Raw genomic sequence first — 23,001 nt, 5'->3', positions numbered from 1 at the left:
ATTTTTATCATAAATACAGGCTGTCCTTCATGAGTGCCATCCACTGATACGGCAAGTTCGGCAATCATCAGGACTAAACCCTCAGCAAACTATATGGGGACGAATGTTCTTTAATGTTTTTCCTGTATGTGTTCAGGGTTACAAAGTCTGATACCCTGCCAAAGCTCATCCTGCTTAGGTATTCCAAACGGCTGTTGGACCTGGCATTGCCATCGTCCCCGATTCAGTTTGCATAGCGTCGACAGCGCATCCCTCGTTTACCGAGGACAATGTGATGTTCCCAAACAAAGGTTTTTGGTGCCGCATATGAGAGGTGATCACCCGGACGGCATCAGGAATGAGAAGTCCTACAAACGTTCCTAATGATTGGCCTGTGTCAAAGGACCCTGAGACGAGGACATCATCTGCCTAGGCTAAAAGTTTACTATGCGTGACCCTTATTGGCAGCCTTTTATACTGCTCTTCCAGTTATTTACCCTGGTCCTGGGTTAATATTTTTAACCCATATGTTAAAAGTTGGGAGGCTAAAAGGTGACCTGATCTCGCATAAGAACCACTCAGAAGCTGTAGTATTGAATTGGGCCCCTCTCCAGATCCCAATAGGGGTAGGATGTAGGCTGCCAAAAATTCCTAGATTTATTCCTAGCTGTCCTAAAACCAGTTCCATCCATATTTATTATCCATGCTACGATGGGTGCCAAACGGTTTGCAGGAACCTTGGCTGGCAATTTCACATAATTCGGCCAACGTTACTCAGATAATTCTGGATCTGTTCCCACTTATATATTTTTTTTTCTACGAGGATCTAATCATCTTCTGGATTTAATTGGGAATCCGCGCCGAAGTTCATATCTCTTTGTTAACGAAAAAAAAAAGTGATTAAACATGTAAAACGGTGGCAAGAACTCACAATAGCAGATTAGCCCCGTGAACGTGGGCATAATGGTTCCATACCAAGAAGTGAAGGGGATGAGGCCTATCGTCAGATGCCTCATCTGATTTTTCTAGAAGGTTTGGCAAGAGCTCCTGTTCATGTAATTGACCTCGTATGGAATGACATGGCTTGAAGATTATTCTTCTGTTCCTCACGGGATTTTGGAAAGCCTTCCCAACTCCGAGAAAAACTTTGCATCTTTGTAGAAAAAAAAAAGATGGTTCCTGAAGGAGTTCATTATGAAGATCTCGAGCTTTATGCTATTTGCCAATTATTCTGGAATTATTATATTTACCAACTTCTCCATCTCCTCTGCTCCTTTTAAGTACAGTTTTATAAATATATTTTTCTTGGATCTTTGTCTCTTCCTGGGGATAAATCCACAATCCCCTGGACTTCTGGCCTCCCTCTGTCAACTTTCTCATGGACAGGGTCACATGTGCCACTGCAGCCAATAACTGTCCTCAGTGATGACGTTCCCCAAGCAGAACATCACCTCTATGTCAAGTGCCACTTGGGGACATGGTGCCTCTGAGGCCAGTTATTGGCTGCAGTGGAGCACATCCTTGATGGGAGCAGGAGAGTATGGATTTATACACAGGCAAATAAAAATAAAAAACCTTTAAAGTTAAAGGGGTTGTCCAAATTATACACTGCTCAAAAAAATAAAGGGAACACTTAAACAACACAATGTAACTCCAAGTCAATCACACTTCTGTGAAATCAAACTGTCCACTTAGGAAGCAATTTCACATGCTGTTGTGCAAATGGGATAGACAACAGGTGGAAATTATAGGCAATTAGCAAGACACCCCCAATAAAGGAGTGGTTCTGCAGGTGGTGACCACAGACCACTTCTCAGTTCCTATGCTTCCTGGCTGATGTTTTGGTCACTTTTGAATGCTGGCGGTGCTTTCACTCTAGTGGTAGCATGAGACGGAGTCTACAACCCACACAAGTGGCTCAGGTAGTGCAGCTTATCCAGGATGGCACATCAATGCGAGCTGTGGCAAGAAGGTTTGCTGTGTCTGTCAGCGTAGTGTCCAGAGCATGGAGGCGCTACCAGGAGACAGGCCAGTACATCAGGAGATGTGGAGGAGGCCAACAACCCAGCAGCAGGACCGCTACCTCCGCCTTTGTGCAAGGAGGAACAGGAGGAGCACTGCCAGAGCCCTGCAAAATGACCTCCAGCAGGCCACAAATGTGAATGTGTCTGCTCAAACGGTCAGAAACAGACTCCATGAGGGTGATATGAGGGCCCGACGTCCACAGGTGGGGGTTGTGCTTACAGCCCAACACCGTGCAGGACGTTTGGCATTTGCCAGAAAACGCCAAGATTGGCAAATTCGCCACTGGCGCCCCTGTGCTCTTCACAGATGAAAGCAGGTTCACACTGAGCACATGTGACAGATGTGACAGAGTCTTGAGACGCCGTGGAGAACGTTCTGCTGCCTGCAACATCCTCCAGCATGACTGGTTTGGCATTGGGTCAGTAATGGTGTGGGGTGGCATTTCTTTGGAGAGCCGCACAGCCCTCCATGTGCTCGCCAGAGGTAGCCTGACTGCCATTAGGTACCGAGATGAGATCCTCAGACCCCTTGTGAGACCATATGCTGGTGCGGTTGGCCCTGGGTTCCTCCTAATGCAAGACAATGCTAGACCTCATGTGGCTGGAGTGTGTCAGCAGTTCCTGCAAGACGAAGGCATTGATGCTATGGACTGGCCCGCCCGTTCCCCAGACCTGAATCCAATTGAGCACATCTGGGACATCATGTCTCGCTCTATCCACCAACGTCACGTTGCACCACAGACTGTCCAGGAGTTGGCAGATGCTTTAGTCCAGGTCTGGGAGGAGATCCCTCAGGAGACCGTCCACCACCTCATCAGGAGCATGCACAGGCGTTGTAGGGAGGTCATACAGGCACGTGGAGGCCACACACACTACTGATCCTCATTTTGACTTGTTTTAAGGACATTACATCAAAGTTGGATCAGCCTGTAGTGTGTTTTTCCACTTTAATTGTGAGTGTGACTCCAAATCCAGACCTCCATGGGTTGAAAAATGTGATTTCCATTTTCTTATTTTTGTGTGATTTTGTTGTCTGCACATTCAACTATGTAAAGAACAAAGTATTTCAGAAGAATATTTAATTAATTCAGATCTAGGATGTGTTATTTTTGTGTTCCCTTTATTTTTTTGAGCAGTGTATAAAAACTTGGACAACCCCTGTAAATGACCTACGATAACAAGTGAATGTATACTCCCCTGCTTCTTCTCACTCTGAGCTCCTATGCTCACCGTTGCTTTTTGTTTTCCTGGCTGCATCGGTGATGTTCTGCGTACACAGTTCACTGCTGCAGCCAATCACTGGCCTCCTCAGAGTTGTCCCGTGCACTGCTGAGGCCAGCGATTGGCTGCAACTGTGACCTGTTTGTGTGGAATGTCACCGCTGCTGCCAGGAAGAGGACGCCAGCAGCAGCAGGAGGACTAGAGATCAGTGCTGGAAGAAGCAGGGGGAAAACAACCGAGTTTCCATTCATCTGTTAGGCCATTTAGAGTTTTCCGATAACTATGACAACCCCTTTAACCCCCTCACAACAGGCGAGTTGTCAGATCCACCTCTAGTTTCATATGAATCAGACTACCCCGGGTCTCATGGAATCATTGACTATAGCCGGGATCAGCAACCTCCGGCACCCATAGAGAATCCTCCTATAACTTCTATGGGACTTATAAGAACAGATGAGTAAGAGTGCATGCTGGGAGTTGTAGTTTTATATCAGCTGGAGTCCCGGTGGTTGCTGACTCCTGCATTATCATCTGTTAAGATGGTCATGGCAGAAACCTTCTCCGGTCTGGATTACGACTTCTCGAAATATCTCTCCATCCATATTCCTCCTGCAGAACAGCAAGCGAGGAATCTGTGCCCCCCCCAGGTTACAGCCGTATCTGGATTTTATTTTATCTTTGTTATTAAAAGTCCCCTATGACTAGTAGAAGACAATCAGATATGGGATCCTCAGATCCGGAGGACTTTGCCAGGTTGCTCCCTACCGAAACGGCCTACTGGATGCTCTGCCACAGATGTGAAACTAGCCTTATGTGCTCAGCTCTTTCTACGGCTACGATAGAAGTGCCCGGAGAAAACCAGGCCCACGTGTGGCCAGGTACCCATTCATTCCCCGCTTGGATTCTGTGACCAGCGGCTGCCTCATCAAGCTGGACATAAGTAGGGGTCCTAGACGTGGGACCACATCTGTCAAACACGGCACATCCATGGACAGGAATAAGTTCTTACTAGCCTAAATCAGCAGGAATTCTATTTTTCCCTAGACCACTGGGGATGAACTGTATTAATAGAAGTCTGTCAGCAGTTTTGTCGATGTAAAACTGCTGTCAGTCATAGGTAGGGAACAGGAGGTAATACATACTTCTTCTCTCCCTGTTTGTGAGCCAATCCTAGAAGTGCATTGGGGCAGGTCCGCATACTGCATTGCTCCAAAGCTTCCCCTCTGGTCGGGTGCTGCAGTCACTCCGTACATTGAGGGGCCGAAGCTTGTGGTCCCACCCCGATGCACATCTTGTGAGCCATGCCCACAGCCATCGAAGTTCTTTTTTACATCAGTCACCAGCATGGCCAGCTGTATGTATTACCGTCTGTCCCTGTGTCTATCAGCAGTTTTGCATCAACCAAACTGCTGACGGACTCCTAACAGGGTAAGTATTACGAGGTGCTCTTACAGCACTACTCACCAACTATTCGCCTGAACAGTAGTGCATATAACGCAAGGGTTGTCCCGATAGCAGAAAGTGATGTGTACAGGAAATAGCGCCAAATGCTCATCACGTTACATCATGGACTATAAACCTGAACAAGACAAAAACTACCCAACTAGTTCTCTGAATATGCAGAGCAGTGGCGGCACTCTATGAAATGACATCTCAGGGCAGACTAACCAGCTTTTCCATAGATGATATGGATGTGAGTAGTGCTGCCTGACCCTGAAGCCAGCGCCTCCTCCCCCATCACCCTGGGGCGTCATCTGGTTGTGTAGTCAGTTCTACCGGTTCCTCTGCTCCAGTTCTTGGCGGGTGAGAAGATTGAGGAACGTCCTGTCTTCTTCTTAAGCAATAAAATACCTTTCCAGTCTGTGACCAAAAATGCCAAGGCCTCTGTAAACCTGCTACATATAGCACTGCCCTATAGATGATGATATTACGCCACAGTGACCAAAAGCTGCATGAAAAATTGTAATATTTTAAAAATTTTACAAAGATTTCCATGTATTTCTAAAAACACCAAACAGTAAAAAGTACAGAAGAGGCCGAATCAAGAGAGCAAAAATAATCCCATACTTCCCTCATCTAATCACATCAGATGGAAGCATTATATCATAGTAGTTATATTCCTGTACATAGGAGCAGTATTATAGTAGTTATATTCTTGTACATAGGAGCAGTATTATAGTAGTTATATTCTTGTACATAGGAGACAGTATTATAGTAGTTATATTCCTGTACATAGGAGGCAGTATTATAGTAGTTATATTCTTGTACATAGGAGCAGTATTATAGTAGTTATATTCTTGTACATAGGAGACAGTATTATAGTAGTTATATTCCTGTACATAGGAGGCAGTATTATAGTAGTTATATTCTTGTAAATAGGAGCAGTATTATAGCAGTTATATTCTTGTATATAGGAGCAGTATTATAGTAGTTATAGTCTTGTACATAGGAGCAGTATTATAGTAGTTATATTCTTGTACATAGGAGGCAGTATTATAGTAGTTATATCCTTGTACATAGGAGCAGTATTATAGTAGTTATATTCTTGTACATATGAGCAGTATTATAGTAGTTATATTCTTGTACATAGGAGCAGTATTATAGTAGTTATATTCCTGTACATAGGAGCAGTATTATAGTAGTTATATCCTTGTACATAGGAGCAGTATTATAGTAGTTATATCCTTGTACATAGGAGGCAGTATTATAGTAGTTATATCCTTGTACATAGGAGCAGTATTATAGTAGTTATATCCTTGTACATAGGAGCAGTATTATAGTAGTTATATTCTTGTACATAGGAGCAGTATTATAGTAGTTATATTCTTGTACATAGGAGCAGTATTATAGTAGTTATATTCTTGTACATAGGAGGCAGTATTATAGTAGTTATATTCTTGTACATAGGAGGCAGTATTATAGTAGTTATATTCTTGTACATAGGAGGCAGTATTATAGTAGTTATATTCTTGTACATAGGAGCAGTATTATAGTAGGTATATTCCTGTACATAGGAGCAGTATTATAGTAGTGATATTCTTGTACATAGGAGCAGTATTATAGTAGTTATATTCTTGTACATAGGAGCAGTATTATAGTAGGTATATTCTTGTACATAGGAGCAGTATTATAGTAGTTATATTCTTGTACATAGGAGCAGTATTATAGTAGTTATATTCTTGTACATAGGAGCAGTATTATAGTAGTTATATTCTTGTACATAGGAGCAGTATTATAGTAGTTATATTCTTGTACATAGGAGCACTAATTATAGTAGTTATATTCTTGTACATAGGAGCAGTATTATAGTAGTTATATTCTTGTACATAGGAGGCAGTATTATAGTAGTTATATTCTTGTACATAGGAGGCAGTATTATAGTAGTTATATTCTTGTACATAGGAGCAGTATTATAGTAGTTATATTCTTGTACATAGGAGGCAGTATTATAGTAGTTATATTCTTGTACATAGGAGCAGTATTATAGTAGTTATATTCTTGTACATAGGAGCAGTATTATAGTAGGTATATTCTTGTACATAGGAGCAGTATTATAGTAGTTATATTCTTGTACATAGGAGCAGTATTATAGTAGTTATATTCTTGTACATAGGAGCAGTATTATAGTAGTTATATTCTTGTACATAGGAGCAGTATTATAGTAGTTATATTCTTGTACATAGGAGCACTAATTATAGTAGTTATATTCTTGTACATAGGAGCAGTATTATAGTAGTTATATTCTTGTACATAGGAGGCAGTATTATAGTAGTTATATTCTTGTACATAGGAGGCAGTATTATAGTAGTTATATTCTTGTATATAGGAGCAGTATTATAGTAGTTATATTCTTGTACATAGGAGCAGTATTATAGTAGTTATACTCCTGTACATAGGAGGCAGTATTATAGTAGTTATATTCTTGTACATAGGAGGCAGTATTATAGTAGTTATATTCTTGTACATAGAAGCAGTATTATAGTAGTTATATTCTTGTACATAGGAGGCAGTATTATAGTAGTTATATTCCTGTACATAGGAGCAGTATTATAGTAGTTATATTCTTGTACATAGGAGCAGTATTATAGTAGTTATATTCTTGTACATAGGAGCAGTATTATAGTAGTTATATTCTTGTACATAGGAGCAGTATTATAGTAGTTATATTCTTGTACATAGGAGCAGTATTATAGTAGTTATATTCTTGTTCATAGGAGCAGTATTATAGCAGTTATATTCTTGTACATAGGAGGCAGTATTATAGTAGTTATACTCCTGTACATAGGAGCAGTATTATAGTAGTTATATTCTTGCACATAGAAGCAGTATTATAGTAGTTATATTCTTGTACATAGGAACAGTATTATAGTAGTTATATTCCTGTACATAGGAGCAGTATTATAGTAGTTATATTCTTGTACATAGGAGCAGTATTATAGTGGTTATATTCTAGTACATAGGAGCAGTATTATAGTAGTTACGGTATATTCTTGTACATAGGAGCAGTATAATGGTTCAGTTTGTACCAGTGGTGTACATAAAGAAGTAAGGGCCCCATAGCAAGGATCAAACCGGGCCCCCCACACAGGACAGAAGGGTTTCCGCCTAAACCCCTTTCAATGACCCTTGGGCCATTTTTTTCCACTGCTTTGCTTGCTAAAATTTCTCTCTTTAGAGGGTACAGTCCTGACCAAGTTTTGACCCCCAGTAGAAGAGGAGATGATCCCAACTGGGCCCCCTCTTGCCCCGAGCCCCATAGCGGCCACTATGGTAGTTACGCCCCTGGTTTGTACTAGTTCCCCTATAAACTGACCATGGAGTATATATGAATTTTTATTTGTGTTGATCAAAGCGAATTAATCATTGAAAATCTTTTCTTGAATCAAAACTTTACATTAAAAAGCAGTAAGAGGTCCATTACCAGACTGACCTCCAGTGATGCCTGGTCAGCGCTCATACATTTTGGTCATTCATTAGAATCTGGGTAAATAAAACAAGGATTGTAGATTTTTTATATAATTGATAGAGTTCCCAAAAATCCCAGTAAACTACTAAGATTTCAATGCAATAACACATGAACGAGGAGTGAGGTTTTGTTCATATGTAGCCTGTCTGTTGTCTTCTCACAGCTGGGGGGTTGTTACAGTTGAATCCTCTGTGAGCTGAACCATCTGCACTCCAGACCCATGCACTGTAATAAGCAAAGGCTTATTACTGAGATCAGAGCCGTCTGGAGACAACTGTAACAAACTCTCAGCTGTGAGAAGTTTCAAGTCTGTCTCTTGATGTAAACAAGAATTTTGTATGCAGTAGATTCATCAAAACTGGTGTAAAGGAAAACCGGCTCAGTTGACCCCAGGAACCAATCAGATTCCACCTTTCATTTTTCAGCGCTCCTTTTCAAAATGAAAGGTGGAATCTGATTGGTTGCTATGGGCAACTAAGTCAGTTCTAGTTTACACCAGTTTTGATAAAATTCCCCCATAATGCCCTAAGAGGTTATATCGTTAGACATGGATGATGGACATGGCTGCCATAATTACAGATATTCTGTATGAGAGGAGGCAGTGACCGGCGCTGGACTCCTCTGAGGCTCATGAGAAACTGTGGCTGTAGAAGACATGGACGTTATCCTGGTAGTTGATTGGTAAATCAATCCCAATATTCTTTGCGGCCAGGCTGGCTCCACCCACGGCTGATGACTGCTTGAGTGTCAGAAGACTGAATCGGGTAAGATGGCTTCCAGAGGGGCTGTTCCGAGCTTTGTCCAGGACCTCGATGAACCCTACAATGGAGAAGACATAAACCTCTGGACCACTGTGAGCACCCTATCACAGCTCTATATACAGTGCATTCAGAAAGTCTTCAGACCTTTTAACTTTTTTCTAATTTTGTTATGTAGCTCCTATATATATAAAAAAAAAATCACATTTCCCCCATCATTCTGAACTCAATAACCCATAATAACAAAGTGCAAACTATAATAAAAAATAAAAAAAACTACATCTTCTCATGGACATAAGTATTCAGACCCTTTGCTGTGACTCTTCATATTTAGCTCTGGGGCCTCCCATTTCTCTTCATCTCTGAGATGTTTCTACACCTTGACTGGAGTCACTTGTGGTAAATTCAGTTGATTGGACATGATTTGGACCTGTCTATATAAGATGTCACAGTGGACAATACATTTAGAGCAAAAACCAAGCCATGAGAAGGAGAGACCTTTCTGTAGAGCTCAGAGACAGGATTGTGTGGAGGCACAGATCTGGAGAAGGAGACAAAAACTGCCGCATTGAAAGTTCCCAAGAGCACAGTGACCTCCATAATTATTTTATGGAAAAAGTTTGGAACAACCAGGACTCTTCCTACAGCTGGCCACCCCACCCCACCAAACTAAGTAATCGGGGGAGAAGATCCTTGGTAAGGAAGTTGACCAAGAACCTAATGTTCACTCTGGCTGAGCTCCAAAGATCCTGTGTACAGATGGGAGAAACTTCCAGAGTTTCAACCATCACTGCAGCACTCCAGCAATCTTGGCTTTATGGCAGAGTGATCAGAAAGAAGCCTCTCCTCAGTAGAAGACACAAATGTTTACAAAAAAAGCACAAAGACTGAGCACCTAAAGACCACTTCAGACTGTCAGAAACAAGATTTTCTGGTTGATGAAACGGAGACTGAACTTTTTGGCCTCAATTCTAAGCATCATGTTTGGAGGAAACCATCATCGGCCTAATACCATCCCTACAGTGAATCATGGTGATGGTCAGAGTTGAGGGAAAGCTGATCCACAGTGCTCTGGACCTCATACTTGGCTGAAGGTTCACTTTCCAACAAGACAATGACCCTAAGCACACAGCCAAGACAACACAGGATCAACTTAGGGACAACTCCTTGAGTGGCCTAGCCAGAGCCTTGACCTGAACCCAATGGAACATCTCTGGAGAGACCTGCAGATGGCTGTCCACTGACATTCCCATCCAACCTGACAGAGCTTGACAGGATCTGCAGAAAAGAATGGTGGAAAATCCCCAAATTCAGGTGTAAACCTTGTGGCATCATCCCCAAGAAGACTGGAGGCTGGACTCACTGCTAAAGGGGCTTCAATTAAGTCAAGAGTAAAGGGTGTGAATACTTATGTCAATGGAAGATTGTAGTTTTCCCTTTTCTATAAAACAGTAAAGATTTCTAACATTCTGTTCTCACTTTCTCATTATGAGTGCAGAACGATGGACCTGCAACATAGCAAAAAATGAAAAGGTCTGAAGACTTTCTGAACGCACTTTAGTTGTCTATCACGTCTTGTGCTTCAGTCAAAGAAAGCGACTTGGCCTGAGGAGCATTATCCATCGCGAGACGCAAAAATAACCAAATTTTATTGGAAAAAAGACCAATAAGATGAAACTGTATAGGATAAAACATGGACAACCGACACACTAGGCAGGGATAGCAATAAGTGAGAACTCAAGGGGGGGAAATCAAAAGGATCATGCTGGGAGTCAATACCCCCTGGAGAAGCGCAATTGTACGGGCAACTTTTTACAATGGAAGTAAATGGGCGATAAATACCAATCTATTAAATGTTTCTCATGTTGGAGGATAATCCCTTCGTTTGTATAATGCGATGCCTTTCCCCTGACCATTGAGTTCCCCTTTCCGATTTCCCACCAGTAAGGTGTCCGTCTGTCCACAGACCCACGGTCACATGGTAGGTGATCTTTCATGAAACTCATGCTCAGATCTGGACACTCATACGAACCTCAGCCGATCATCTGGAGGGATCATGTCCTACTTTTACTCCATCTAATTCCCACCTATTTGGACATACTTACCGTCTTTTAGAAGATCCCAGCTCTTCCACACTGAGCCTTCAGCCAGCACTGGAAGACCCAGCTCCCCCTGGAATAAGACCTAGGCATAAAAAGAGACAACAGCTGAAATGTGGAGACAGTCGGTCGAAACGTTGGTATAGACACAGCCTCATGCTCCATTACTGACCATGATCATGCTCAATCGGCCAGTTCCGCCAGCGTCTGGATGGGACCCACAGTGCTCTTTATCCTAAATCTGTCACTGCCATTCAGGGGTGATCTGACCATTCTTTCTATTTTTTTGGGGGGGTTATAGACAAATGTGACCCAGCTCTACACTCCATATATTAAAGGTATTGTGCCAGGTTTGAATGGTCAGTGGGTGTCCGACTGCTGGGACCCCACAGATACTGAAAACAGAGGTGCTGTGTCCCCCCCATCCGAGTGGAGTGGCAGGTCGAACGTGTGCTCTGTTGCTCCAATAGTTCTCTATAGGACTGCTTGTGATCACCAAGCTGTTCATTTATACAGAGAAATACAGCACCTAAAAACTACCGCCATATAATGTCCATATTATTTCAGAATTTTTTCACCCAAGCCATGCTCCTAAAATTCTTTCGTTAATGAACAAAAACTGCATTAAGAATAACATTTGCTCAAGTAATAGCACCATATAGTGGTAAGCAGAATCCCTAATAAATCTGCCATACTGTACCCAAATAATCCTGTCCTACAGGACCCAGATGATACCGCTGTACTGGGTATCAGAAGGCTTTGTATGCACAATGTCCATATGCTGGAAGCCGGGGAGGTAGTGATGGAGCTTCCTTCTGGGACGACAGCCCCAGGAATCAGTGGTGCCTGTGCAATATTTTAAAAGCGCTTTCTACTGACCTCATCGATCTTCGGCATCACAGCCACAACATGACGCGCAAGGATTTCACCAGCGCTGCGGAAAACTGAACGACATAAAGCATCCCCCTTGTTAGCACCTAAAATGAAAGAAGGACCCCATAAGATATCACATCTGTAGTGCAGTACATCAGAGAGATCTGAGGTATACTGTAGGGTCCTGCTGCAGATAAGACTGCTACACCACACAGCAGAGCCAGCCTGCAGCAGCGCACACATAGCAGAGCCAGCCTGCAGCAGCGCACACATAGCAGAGCCAGCCTACAACAACGCACACATAGCAGGGCCAGCCTACAATAGCGCACACATAGCAGAGCCAGCCTACAACAGCGCGCACATAGCAGAGCCAGCCTACAACAGCGCGCACATAGCAGAGCCAGCCTACAACAGCGCGCACATAGCAAAGTCAGACTACAACATAGCAGAGTCAGCCTACAACAGCGCACACATAGCAGAGCCAGCTGCAGCAGCGCACACATAGCACAGCCAGCCTACAACATAGCAAAGTCAGCCTGCAGCAGCGCACACATAGCAGAGCCAGCCTGCAGCGGTGCACCCATAGTAGAGCCAGCTGCAGCAGCGCACACATAGCACAGCCAGCCTACAACATAGCAGAGCCAGCCTGCAGCAGCGCACACATAGCAGAGCCAGCCTGCAGCGGTGCACCCATAGTAGAGCCAGCTGCAGCAGCGCACACATAGCACAGCCAGCCTACAACATAGCAGAGCCAGCCTGCAGCAGCGCACACATAGCAGAGCCAGCCTGCAGCGGTGCACCCATAGCAGAGCCAGCTGCAGCAGCGCACACATAGCACAGCCAGCCTACAGCAGCGCACACATAGCAGAGCCAGCCTACAACAGCGCACACATAGCAGAGCCAGCCTAAAACAGCGCACGCATAGCAGAGCCAGCCTACAACAGCGCACGCATAGCAGAGCCAGCCTACAACAGCGCACGCATAGCAGAGCCAGCCTACAACAGCGCACGCATAGCAGAGCCAGCCTACAACAGCGCACGCATAGCAGAGCCAGCCTACAACATAGCAGAGCCAGCCTGCAGCAGTGAACCCATAGCAGAGCCAGCCTGCAGCAGTGAACCCAAAGCAGAGCCAGCCTACAACATAGCAGAGCCAACCTGCAGCAGTGCACCCATAGCAGAGCCAGCCTGCAGCAGTGAACCCATAGCAGAGCCAGCCTGCAGCAGTGAACCCATAGCAGAGCCAGTCTACAACATAGCAGAGCCAACCTGCAGCAGTGCACCCATAGCAGAGCCAGCCTGCAGCAGTGAACCCATAGCAGAGCCAGTCTACAACATAGCAGAGCCAACCTGCAGCAGTGCACCCATAGCAGAGCCAGCCTGCAGCAGTGAACCCATAGCAGAGCCAGCCTGCAGCAGTGAACCCATAGCAGAGCCAGTTAGAAAAGACAGACCAATATAGTTGTCCTTGTATTACCTTCTGCCAACTTGACGCAGAATCCCGCAATCCTGGACTTCTCGAAAGTTCGATACAGATGAGTGAGAATCCCCAGCCGATCAGAAACCTGCAAAATCATGAATGAGGAATAATTACTGAATTATAGACTAGCCTCACTGCGTTTTATCCATATAATGGTGGACACTTATCTGTGGTATTTTTCATGTCACTTTTACTAGAGGCAATGTTGCTTTTATTTGCCGCAAATTTCTCAAAATGTCACAGAATGGGGATGGGAACATGGACTTATGTGTGAGAAAGTCAGCCAGCTGTGCTCCTGCCACCATCTTTAATGCTGAAGCTGGGTCCAGGGATAAGCTAACTTACAGGAGCCATTGTTAGAGCTGTGGAGCTATCACTTTATCCTGGAGTCACCCAAACTTCATAAAGCTGCATAGACCTCCCTGTCTCTCTCTATGGCCATTAGCTTTACTAGGCCAGTTACATGGCATGGAGCCTGCTCTCGAGATATACAAGACATATTACCTGGAAGTAGCTGAACATAGCTTCCTGCACGTAGCAGATGTCAAATTCTGGATCCACCAGGTTGTCAATGGTGTCAAACACGGTCTTGATGGCTCGGTGAGCTATCCAGTAAGCTGCAATGTACAAAGAGCATACAAGATTCCTATAAACCAGAAAAAATTGATTGAGAGTTCAGCAATAATACATGTCCATGGATATGCACCCTCACCTGATCCCTCATCACCCATCAGATGCCCCCAGCCTCCGCATCCAGACACAGAACCATCTGGGTTCAACAGTTTGCAGTTCGATCCGGTCCCTGATATCAGCACAATGCCCCCTGTAGGAAGGAATTCATAAAGTATTAGACCAGCCGGAGACAATCAGAAGATATAAGAAGACATTGGAGGACAAGAGGGTGAATGACCAGTGTGCTTTTTACAATGTGAGAGGGAACCCATACCCAAGCACCGGGAGGAAACTCACACAAACACGGGAAGAACATAAAAATTCCATGCAGTTGTTGTTCTTGGGCAGTCTCGAACCCAGGACTCCAACAAGCCCCGATACTGATTTAAGGATCCTACCCAGTTTTGTAGCAGTGGCGATGGCCCCTATGGCATCATTGCAGATGAAGTAGCTCTCACTGAGCTGTGGAAAGCTCTGCCGCATCTCTTCGATCATATCGATGGCTTCTTTCTGTTCTCCACCACTCAGCGACATGCCCTGCAATGAGGAAAATTAGGCCATGATCGTATGGAATCCAACAGAAAACACCTCTATACGCCTTCATATGAAGTAGTAGGACACATTTGGAAGTACAGTAAAGGTCCATGGACTTCTAAGGAGGTTGCCTGAAGCATGAACCCTATAGATCCAGGGGAACGGTCAGGTTTTTTGTTTTTGGCTTGAGGAACACTTGAAGTAAAGATGCTTCACGGCTTCCACCCCTCCAATCTTACCAGGCATTTGATAGGAACCTGTGGGTCCAGCCCTGCCTTCTGCTTAGCCTCTGTCACCATGGAATCGATCGCCTCTAAACATCTCTTTGTGCCGACCAACTGGAACAAAAGGGAAAACATGTTTGGTGAAAGCGTTAGAAGTAAAACCAGGGTGAGTCCTCTAATGGACCATTACTATAAAGTTTTGTCAAGCCCACTGATGTTGGAACGATTGGAACCAGCTCATGGGAGCCCCTTGGCTCATCCCCGACTTTGGGGGCTTGTTCCCATGTGGAATATGAGAGGAATCTGACATGGGGCAGGTTATAGGACAGTTGAACAAATAACTGTCGGCCAAACAAGCGTCCGATCGTCAGCTATTTCGTGTAGTGTAGCCACCTTGATGACTTTCCTACATATACACCAGTATCAGAAACTAGTGCATACACTCCATGAGCGGAGGCGTTAAGGCCCAGCCACTCGTAGTGGAAGAAATCTGGTTTCTGTGGTGTATCTGCAACAAAATCGAGACTTTTTGTATGCAGATTTAGCCACGGAGTGACCACAGATTTCACTCTACTGCAAAGCACAGCAAAAGGGTGAAGTCCATGGTGAAAGTCCTCACTCTGATTTTTGCGAAAGTTTCCTCTGCTATTTGACGATGGGGTTTTGTACTGGGAAAAATCCACGTTGGACCAACTCTAACACGTTCCTATCATGGACAATGTCATAACCTCCCAACATATAATTATTTTTGGCTATTTTATCATGACCCTGTTTGATATTGCGCTGGCGAGACATACAAAGTAGAAGGAGTAGTGACCACCATGCAGTCCAGAATCTAAATAGTCCATCCTCCTCTACACCAGTGTTTCCCAACCAGTGTGCCTCCAGCTGTTGCAAAACTACAACTCCCAGCATGCCCGGACAGCCTTTGGCTGTGTTGGCGTGCTGGGAGTTGTAGTTTTGCAACAGCTGGAGGCACACTAGTTGGGAAACACTGCTCTACACATCCAATAATAAAATTGGATTATAGTCTTTGAAGCCAATTGTAGCCCATTTTGTCCATTATGATGGAGCCTCTCCTGTTCCTTACCCAGTGGTTGGTGCAAGGTCCGTTGGTCTCAGACAAGATCTGTCCATCTTCTGAGATCAAAACTGCTTTGGAGTGTGTTCCTCCCCTGGAAAGACCATAGAGCATGTGCATTATTACTCATATACTGGAGGGGGGGGGGGGGGATCGTTAGGACATCCTAAATTTCAGAATAGAGTCAGAAGAACCTTACAACACTGTGCTTTCTTGGTTTCTTTTTTAAACAAATCTACCAAACCTTTCATGCTCAACACTCAGAAAAGCATATGAAGAATGGGAAATGAGAGAACAACAGCGAGTGGTGACATGAAGGGTTAACAACTTGTGGGAGCAGAATGGGTAGAGGTGAAATAACTGCGACATACAGCAGCGGTGGCCAGTGTCATCTCAGCATCTACGGATTACCAGATGACCTTATTGTCTTCTACTGTCATCCAATGAGACCAGAAAATTAAACTATAATTGGAATGTGGACGGCCTGGTCTGAAGGATCCTGCCTCCTTCTGCATCAGGTCAGTCGATGAGTCATAGTCTGCTGGTGGTAGCTTCATAACGAGAGGAATATTTGAAGCTATCTGACAATCATAGGAAAGAGGACACCACTGAGCGGCGCAGGCTTCTTCGATATATTTCCATTGACCAGAATAGGTCAATAGTCAGGGGGTAACAAGGGTTCTGTCTACACAATATGGCATTGACCGCTCAGGTCCCATCATGGCTCCTGACCCACAAGGACCCATACAAGGGGCTACCCCGGTTTCATACGGTCTCCTCTGCTGTTGCACTTCCCGTCCTGAACTAATCTCTCCACACCCGATGGAGAATGCCGTTCGGCTCTGTTCACACCACGCTGCTGGTTCTCCTCACCTGTGTCCCCCGCTCGCAACGTCCCATAATTTGCTCATGTATGAGACATACTCAATATCTCAGAACAGGAAACAGAGTGCTCTTCCTGCATGCATGTCACATTCACATACAGAAGATGCAGCAGAGCTGAGACGGTCACGTAGTGCTCTCTACACAGTGTGCAAAGAGTTCAATGACAAACCCATCTCTGCAGCCCCCTCAGGACACAGAGCAGCCTTACCCTTCCACTCCTCCATACACCGCAGGCATGGCCCCTCTGCAGACAGGGCTGGTCATGTGACCTCCTGATCAGCTGACTGAGCAGGAAGTGACAGCTCCACAGCACAGGGCGGGCTCCACAGCACTGCACACACTGTGCAGCAGCCCCTCTGTACAGCCCTGTGCACATTATCATGGTGCTATATACAGGGATCTCAAGTCTCCCGGACGTTCAGGGAGTCTCCCGCTATTAGATAGCGGCTCCCTGACGTCCATATATCCCGGAAAGGTTCACTGATAGCAGAGCAGAGAGAGAAGAGAAGTGACAGGACACAGTTTAGATTACAGGTTGAATTAACCCTTTAGGGTCAAATTGGCTTCTCAAGGAGATCTATATGTTAAAGGCATCCCTTCTTCTGTCTCATTCAGTAGCTATAGAACTATTGAGAGAGATGTATTTTTTTAAAATATATTTACACATTTAACCCTCCGTTTTAACTATATTATTTACCCCAGTGTTAAATTCACACCCCCCTGGATGCTTGTTTTTTCCCTACAGTGGGGTGGATAATCGGGATCTCAAAGCGGGAGGAGGGGGAGGGAGAGGCGGCGCTGGGCACGAACGGCGATGCGTGCGGCCGGACACCATGCATCCACAGACCTCCCCTGCTTGGGCACCTTAATTCAATTATTGACAGGTTAGTAAAACCTGTTTTTCCGCAGAATAAAGCCACAAATAGCTTTTATAAGGCCACCTTAGAAATCAGAATGCTGCCACCCTGGACATGAGCAGATGTTTAGCTCACAGGACTTATAGGTGGGGACAGAATCCCTTTAATTGTATACATAAATAGGATAATTTGGGGCAGGGTAATGAGCCCCGTCCTCCGCACCATAGAGCACAGTGTGCAGATACTGCAGATGTCTGGAAAATGTCATAAAAAGTTTGTGAAAGAAAAAAAAAGAAAACCTCCCTGAAATGAGTTTTTGCAGGTTTAGATGTCTGTGTATAAGGGGGTCTTAAAGGGGCAGCACATCTGCAGCCTATCCTGTCTGATACCTGCTCTGCTCCCCGTTATCAGACACTGCAGTGTAAGCAGACGTTATCAACCAACTCTGTGGTAAACGCATGCGTTACCGTGGTCGTAGACGTCTGATCGTTGCACCATAGATGCTACATGTAAGAGGATTATTCCAGAAGATACATGATGAGCTCAGCTACTCTGCTACTCTGCTTCTTCTGTACATAGCAGGGTTTCTCCCCCCCCCCCCCCTCACAGCTACATGGGACCAACACTAGGGGGCGATCTGTGTGCTTGTTATTCAGATGCACCATATAGAATACTGCCAGAGTGCTCCTATATAAAACACTACCATAGTATCCCATACACAGTACTACCAGAGTGCTCCTATATATAACACTACCATAGTATCCCATACACAGTACTACCAGAGTGCTCCTATATATATAACACTACCATAGTATCCCATACACAGTACTGCCAGAGTGCTCCTATATATAACACTACCATAGTATCCCATACACAGTACTGCTAGAGTACTCCTATATATAACACTACCATAGTATCCCATACACAGTACTGCCAGAGTGTTCCTATTTATAACACTACCATAGTATCCCATACACAGTACTGCCAGAGTGCTCCTATATATAACACTACCATAGTATCCCATACACAGTACTGCCAGAGTGCTCCTATATATAACACTACCATAGTATCCCATACACAGTACTGCTAGAGTACTCCTATATATAACACTACCATAGTATCCCATACACAGTACTACCAGAGTACTCCTATATATAACACTACCATAGTATCCCATACACAGTACTACCAGAGTGCTCCTATATATAACACTACCAAAGTATTCCATACACAGTACTGCCAGAGTACTTCTATATATAACACTACCATAGTATTCCATACACAGTACTGCTAGAGTACTCCTATATATAACACTACCATAGTATCCCATACACAGTACTGCCAGAGTGTTCCTATATATAACACTACCATAGTATCCCATACACAGTACTACCAGAGTGCTCCTATATATAACACTACCAAAGTATTCCATACACAGTACTGCCAAAGTGCTTCTATATATAACACTACCATAGTATCCCATACACAGTACTGCCAGAGTGCTCCTATATATAACACTACCATAGTATCCCATACACAGTACTGCTAGAGTACTCCTATATATAACACTACCATAGTATCCCATACACAGTACTGCTAGAGTACTCCTATATATAACACTACCATAGTATCCCATACACAGTACTGCCAGAGTGTTCCTATATATAACACTACCATAGTATCCCATACACAGTACTACCAGAGTGCTCCTATATATAACACTACCAAAGTATTCCATACACAGTACTGCCAGAGTGTTCCTATATATAACACTACCATAGTATCCCATACACAGTACTGCTAGAGTACTCCTATATATAACACTACCATAGTATCCCATACACAGTACTGCCAGAGTGTTCCTATATATAACACTATCATAGTATCCCATACACAGTACTACCAGAGTGCTCCTATATATAACACTACCAAAGTATTCCATACACAGTACTGCCAGAGTGCTTCTATATATAACACTACCATAGTATCCCATACACAGTACTGCCAGAGTGCTCCTATATATAACACTACCATAGTATCCCATACACAGTACTGCTAGAGTACTCCTATATATAACACTACCATAGTATCCCATACACAGTACTGCCAGAGTGTTCCTATTTATAACACTACCATAGTATCCCATACACAGTACTGCCAGAGTGCTCCTATATATAACACTACCATAGTATCCCATACACAGTACTGCCAGAGTGCTCCTATATATAACACTACCATAGTATCCCATACACAGTACTGCTAGAGTACTCCTATATATAACACTACCATAGTATCCCATACACAGTACTACCAGAGTACTCCTATATATAACACTACCATAGTATCCCATACACAGTACTGCCAGAGTGTTCCTATATATAACACTACCATAGTATCCCATACACAGTACTGCTAGAGTACTCCTATATATAACACTACCATAGTATCCCATACACAGTACTGCCAGAGTGTTCCTATATATAACACTACCATAGTATCCCATACACAGTACTACCAGAGTGCTCCTATATATAACACTACCAAAGTATTCCATACACAGTACTGCCAGAGTGCTTCTATATATAACACTACCATAGTATCCCATACACAGTACTGCCAGAGTGCTCCTATATATAACACTACCATAGTATCCCATACACAGTACTGCTAGAGTACTCCTATATATAACACTACCATAGTATCCCATACACAGTACTGCCAGAGTGTTCCTATTTATAACACTACCATAGTATCCCATACACAGTACTGCCAGAGTGCTCCTATATATAACACTACCATAGTATCCCATACACAGTACTGCCAGAGTGTTCCTATTTATAACACTACCATAGTATCCCATACACAGTACTGCCAGAGTGCTCCTATATATAACACTACCATAGTATCCCATACACAGTACTGCTAGAGTACTCCTATATATAACACTACCATAGTATCCCATACACAGTACTACCAGAGTACTCCTATATATAACACTACCATAGTATCCCATACACAGTACTGCCAGAGTGTTCCTATATATAACACTACCATAGTATCCCATACACAGTACTGCTAGAGTGCTCCTATATATAACACTACCAAAGTATTCCATACACAGTACTGCTAGAGTGCTCCTATATATAACACTACCATAGTATCCCATACACAGTACTACCAGAGTGCTGCTATATGTAACACTACCAAAGTATTCCATACACAGTACTGCTAGAGTGCTCCTATATATAACACTACCATAGTATCCCATACACAGTACTACCAGAGTGCTGCTATATGTAACACTACCAAAGTATTCCATACACAGTACTGCTAGAGTGCTCCTATATATAACACTACCATAGTATCCTATACACAGTACTGCCAGAGTGCTGCTATATGTAACACTACCAAAGTATTCCATACACAGTACTGCCAGAGTGCTCCTATATATAACACTATCATAGTATCCCATACACAGTACTACCAGAGTGCTCCTATATATAACACTACCATAGTGCCCCCATACACAGTACTGCCAGAGTGCTCCTATATATAACACTACCATAGTATCCTATACACAGTACTGCCAGAGTGCTCCTATATATAACACTATCATAGTATCCCATACACAGTACTACCAGAGTGCTCCTATATATAACACTACCATAGTGCCCCCATACACAGTACTGCCAGAGTGCTCCTATATATAACACTACCATAGTATCCCATACACAGTACTGCCAGAGTGCTCCTATATATAACACTACCATAGTATCCCATACACAGTACTGCTAGAGTACTCCTATATATAACACTACCATAGTATCCCATACACAGTACTGCCAGAGTGTTCCTATTTATAACACTACCATAGTATCCCATACACAGTACTGCCAGAGTGCTCCTATATATAACACTACCATAGTATCCCATACACAGTACTGCTAGAGTACTCCTATATATAACACTACCATAGTATCCCATACACAGTACTACCAGAGTACTCCTATATATAACACTACCATAGTATCCCATACACAGTACTGCCAGAGTGTTCCTATATATAACACTACCATAGTATCCCATACACAGTACTGCTAGAGTACTCCTATATATAACACTACCAAAGTATTCCATACACAGTACTGCTAGAGTGCTCCTATATATAACACTACCATAGTATCCCATACACAGTACTACCAGAGTGCTGCTATATGTAACACTACCAAAGTATTCCATACACAGTACTGCTAGAGTGCTCCTATATATAACACTACCATAGTATCCCATACACAGTACTACCAGAGTGCTGCTATATGTAACACTACCAAAGTATTCCATACACAGTACTGCTAGAGTGCTCCTATATATAACACTACCATAGTATCCTATACACAGTACTACCAGAGTGCTCCTATATATAACACTACCATAGTATCCTATACACAGTACTACCAGAGTGCTCCTATATATAATATAACCATAGTATCCTATACACAGTACTGCCAGAGTGCTGCTATATGTAACACTACCAAAGTATTCCATACACAGTACTGCTAGAGTGCTCCTATATATAACACTATCATAGTCCCCCATACACAGTACTGCCAGAGTGCTCCTATATATAACACTACCATAGTATCTCATACACAGTACTGCCAGAGTGCTGCTATATGTAACACTACCAAAGTATTCCATACACAGTACTGCCAGAGTGCTCCTATATATAACACTATCATAGTATCCCATACACAGTACTACCAGAGTGCTCCTATATATAACACTACCATAGTGCCCCCATACACAGTACTGCCAGAGTGCTCCTATATATAACACTACCATAGTATCCTATACACAGTACTGCCAGAGTGCTCCTATATATAACACTATCATAGTATCCCATACACAGTACTACCAGAGTGCTCCTATATATAACACTACCATAGTGCCCCCATACACAGTACTGCCAGAGTGCTCCTATATATAACACTACCATAGTATCCCATACACAGTACTGCCAGAGTGCTCCTATATATAACACTACCATAGTATCTCATACACAGTACTGCCAGAGTGCTCCTATATATAACACTACCATAGTATCCCATACACAGTACTACCAGAGTGCTCCTCTATATAACACTACCATAGTATCCCATACACAGTACTGCCAGAGTGCTCCTATATATAACACTACCATAGTATCCTATACACAGTACTACCAGAGTGCTCCTATATATAACACTACCATAGTATCTCATACACAGTACTACCAGAGTGCTCCTATATATAACACTACCATAGTATCTCATACACAGTACTACCAGAGTGCTCCTATATATAACACTA

General features: G+C 43.5%; 1 protein-coding gene across 2 annotated transcripts; it reads right to left on the bottom strand.

Annotated features, from left to right (window-relative positions):
- Positions 1-8,044: 8,044 nt before the first annotated feature.
- Positions 8,045-17,078, bottom strand: NAGK (N-acetylglucosamine kinase). 2 transcript variants are annotated; one of them, XM_040419367.1, is made up of 10 exons: positions 17,004-17,078; positions 15,920-16,004; positions 14,845-14,943; positions 14,470-14,608; positions 14,112-14,222; positions 13,904-14,016; positions 13,397-13,484; positions 11,927-12,024; positions 11,054-11,132; positions 8,045-9,009 (listed from the first exon to the last, which is right to left on the bottom strand). In XM_040419367.1, the coding sequence occupies exons 1-10, from the start codon at positions 17,057-17,059 to the stop codon at positions 8,819-8,821; spliced, it is 1,059 nt and encodes a 352-aa protein (XP_040275301.1). In that variant the 5' UTR covers positions 17,060-17,078; the 3' UTR covers positions 8,045-8,818. The 2 variants fall into 2 exon arrangements, with proteins under 2 accessions (XP_040275301.1, XP_040275302.1); XM_040419368.1 differs by lacking the exon at positions 17,004-17,078 and adding an exon at positions 16,784-16,803.
- Positions 17,079-23,001: the final 5,923 nt, after the last annotated feature.

This window comes from Bufo bufo, chromosome 2 (assembly GCF_905171765.1).
Source record: "Bufo bufo chromosome 2, aBufBuf1.1, whole genome shotgun sequence".
Classification (NCBI taxonomy): Eukaryota; Metazoa; Chordata; class Amphibia; order Anura; family Bufonidae; genus Bufo; species Bufo bufo.
The sequence above is the reverse complement of the archived record's forward strand: the minus strand, read 5'-3'. Positions and strand labels throughout refer to the sequence as shown.

What these genes read in the sequence shown, in the direction of transcription:
- NAGK (XM_040419367.1), bottom strand. Translation starts at nt 17,059, where the DNA reads ATGACCAGCCCTGTCTGCAGAGGGGCCATGCCTGCGGTGTATGGAGGA. An exon ending in CGCCACTGCTACAAAACTGG is followed by an intron (nt 14,223 to 14,469) that starts GTAGGATCCTTA and finishes TCCTTCCTACAG; the next exon opens with GGGGCATTGTGCTGATATCA. An exon ending in GATGGGTGATGAGGGATCAG is followed by an intron (nt 14,017 to 14,111) that starts GTGAGGGTGCAT and finishes TGTACATTGCAG; the next exon opens with CTTACTGGATAGCTCACCGA.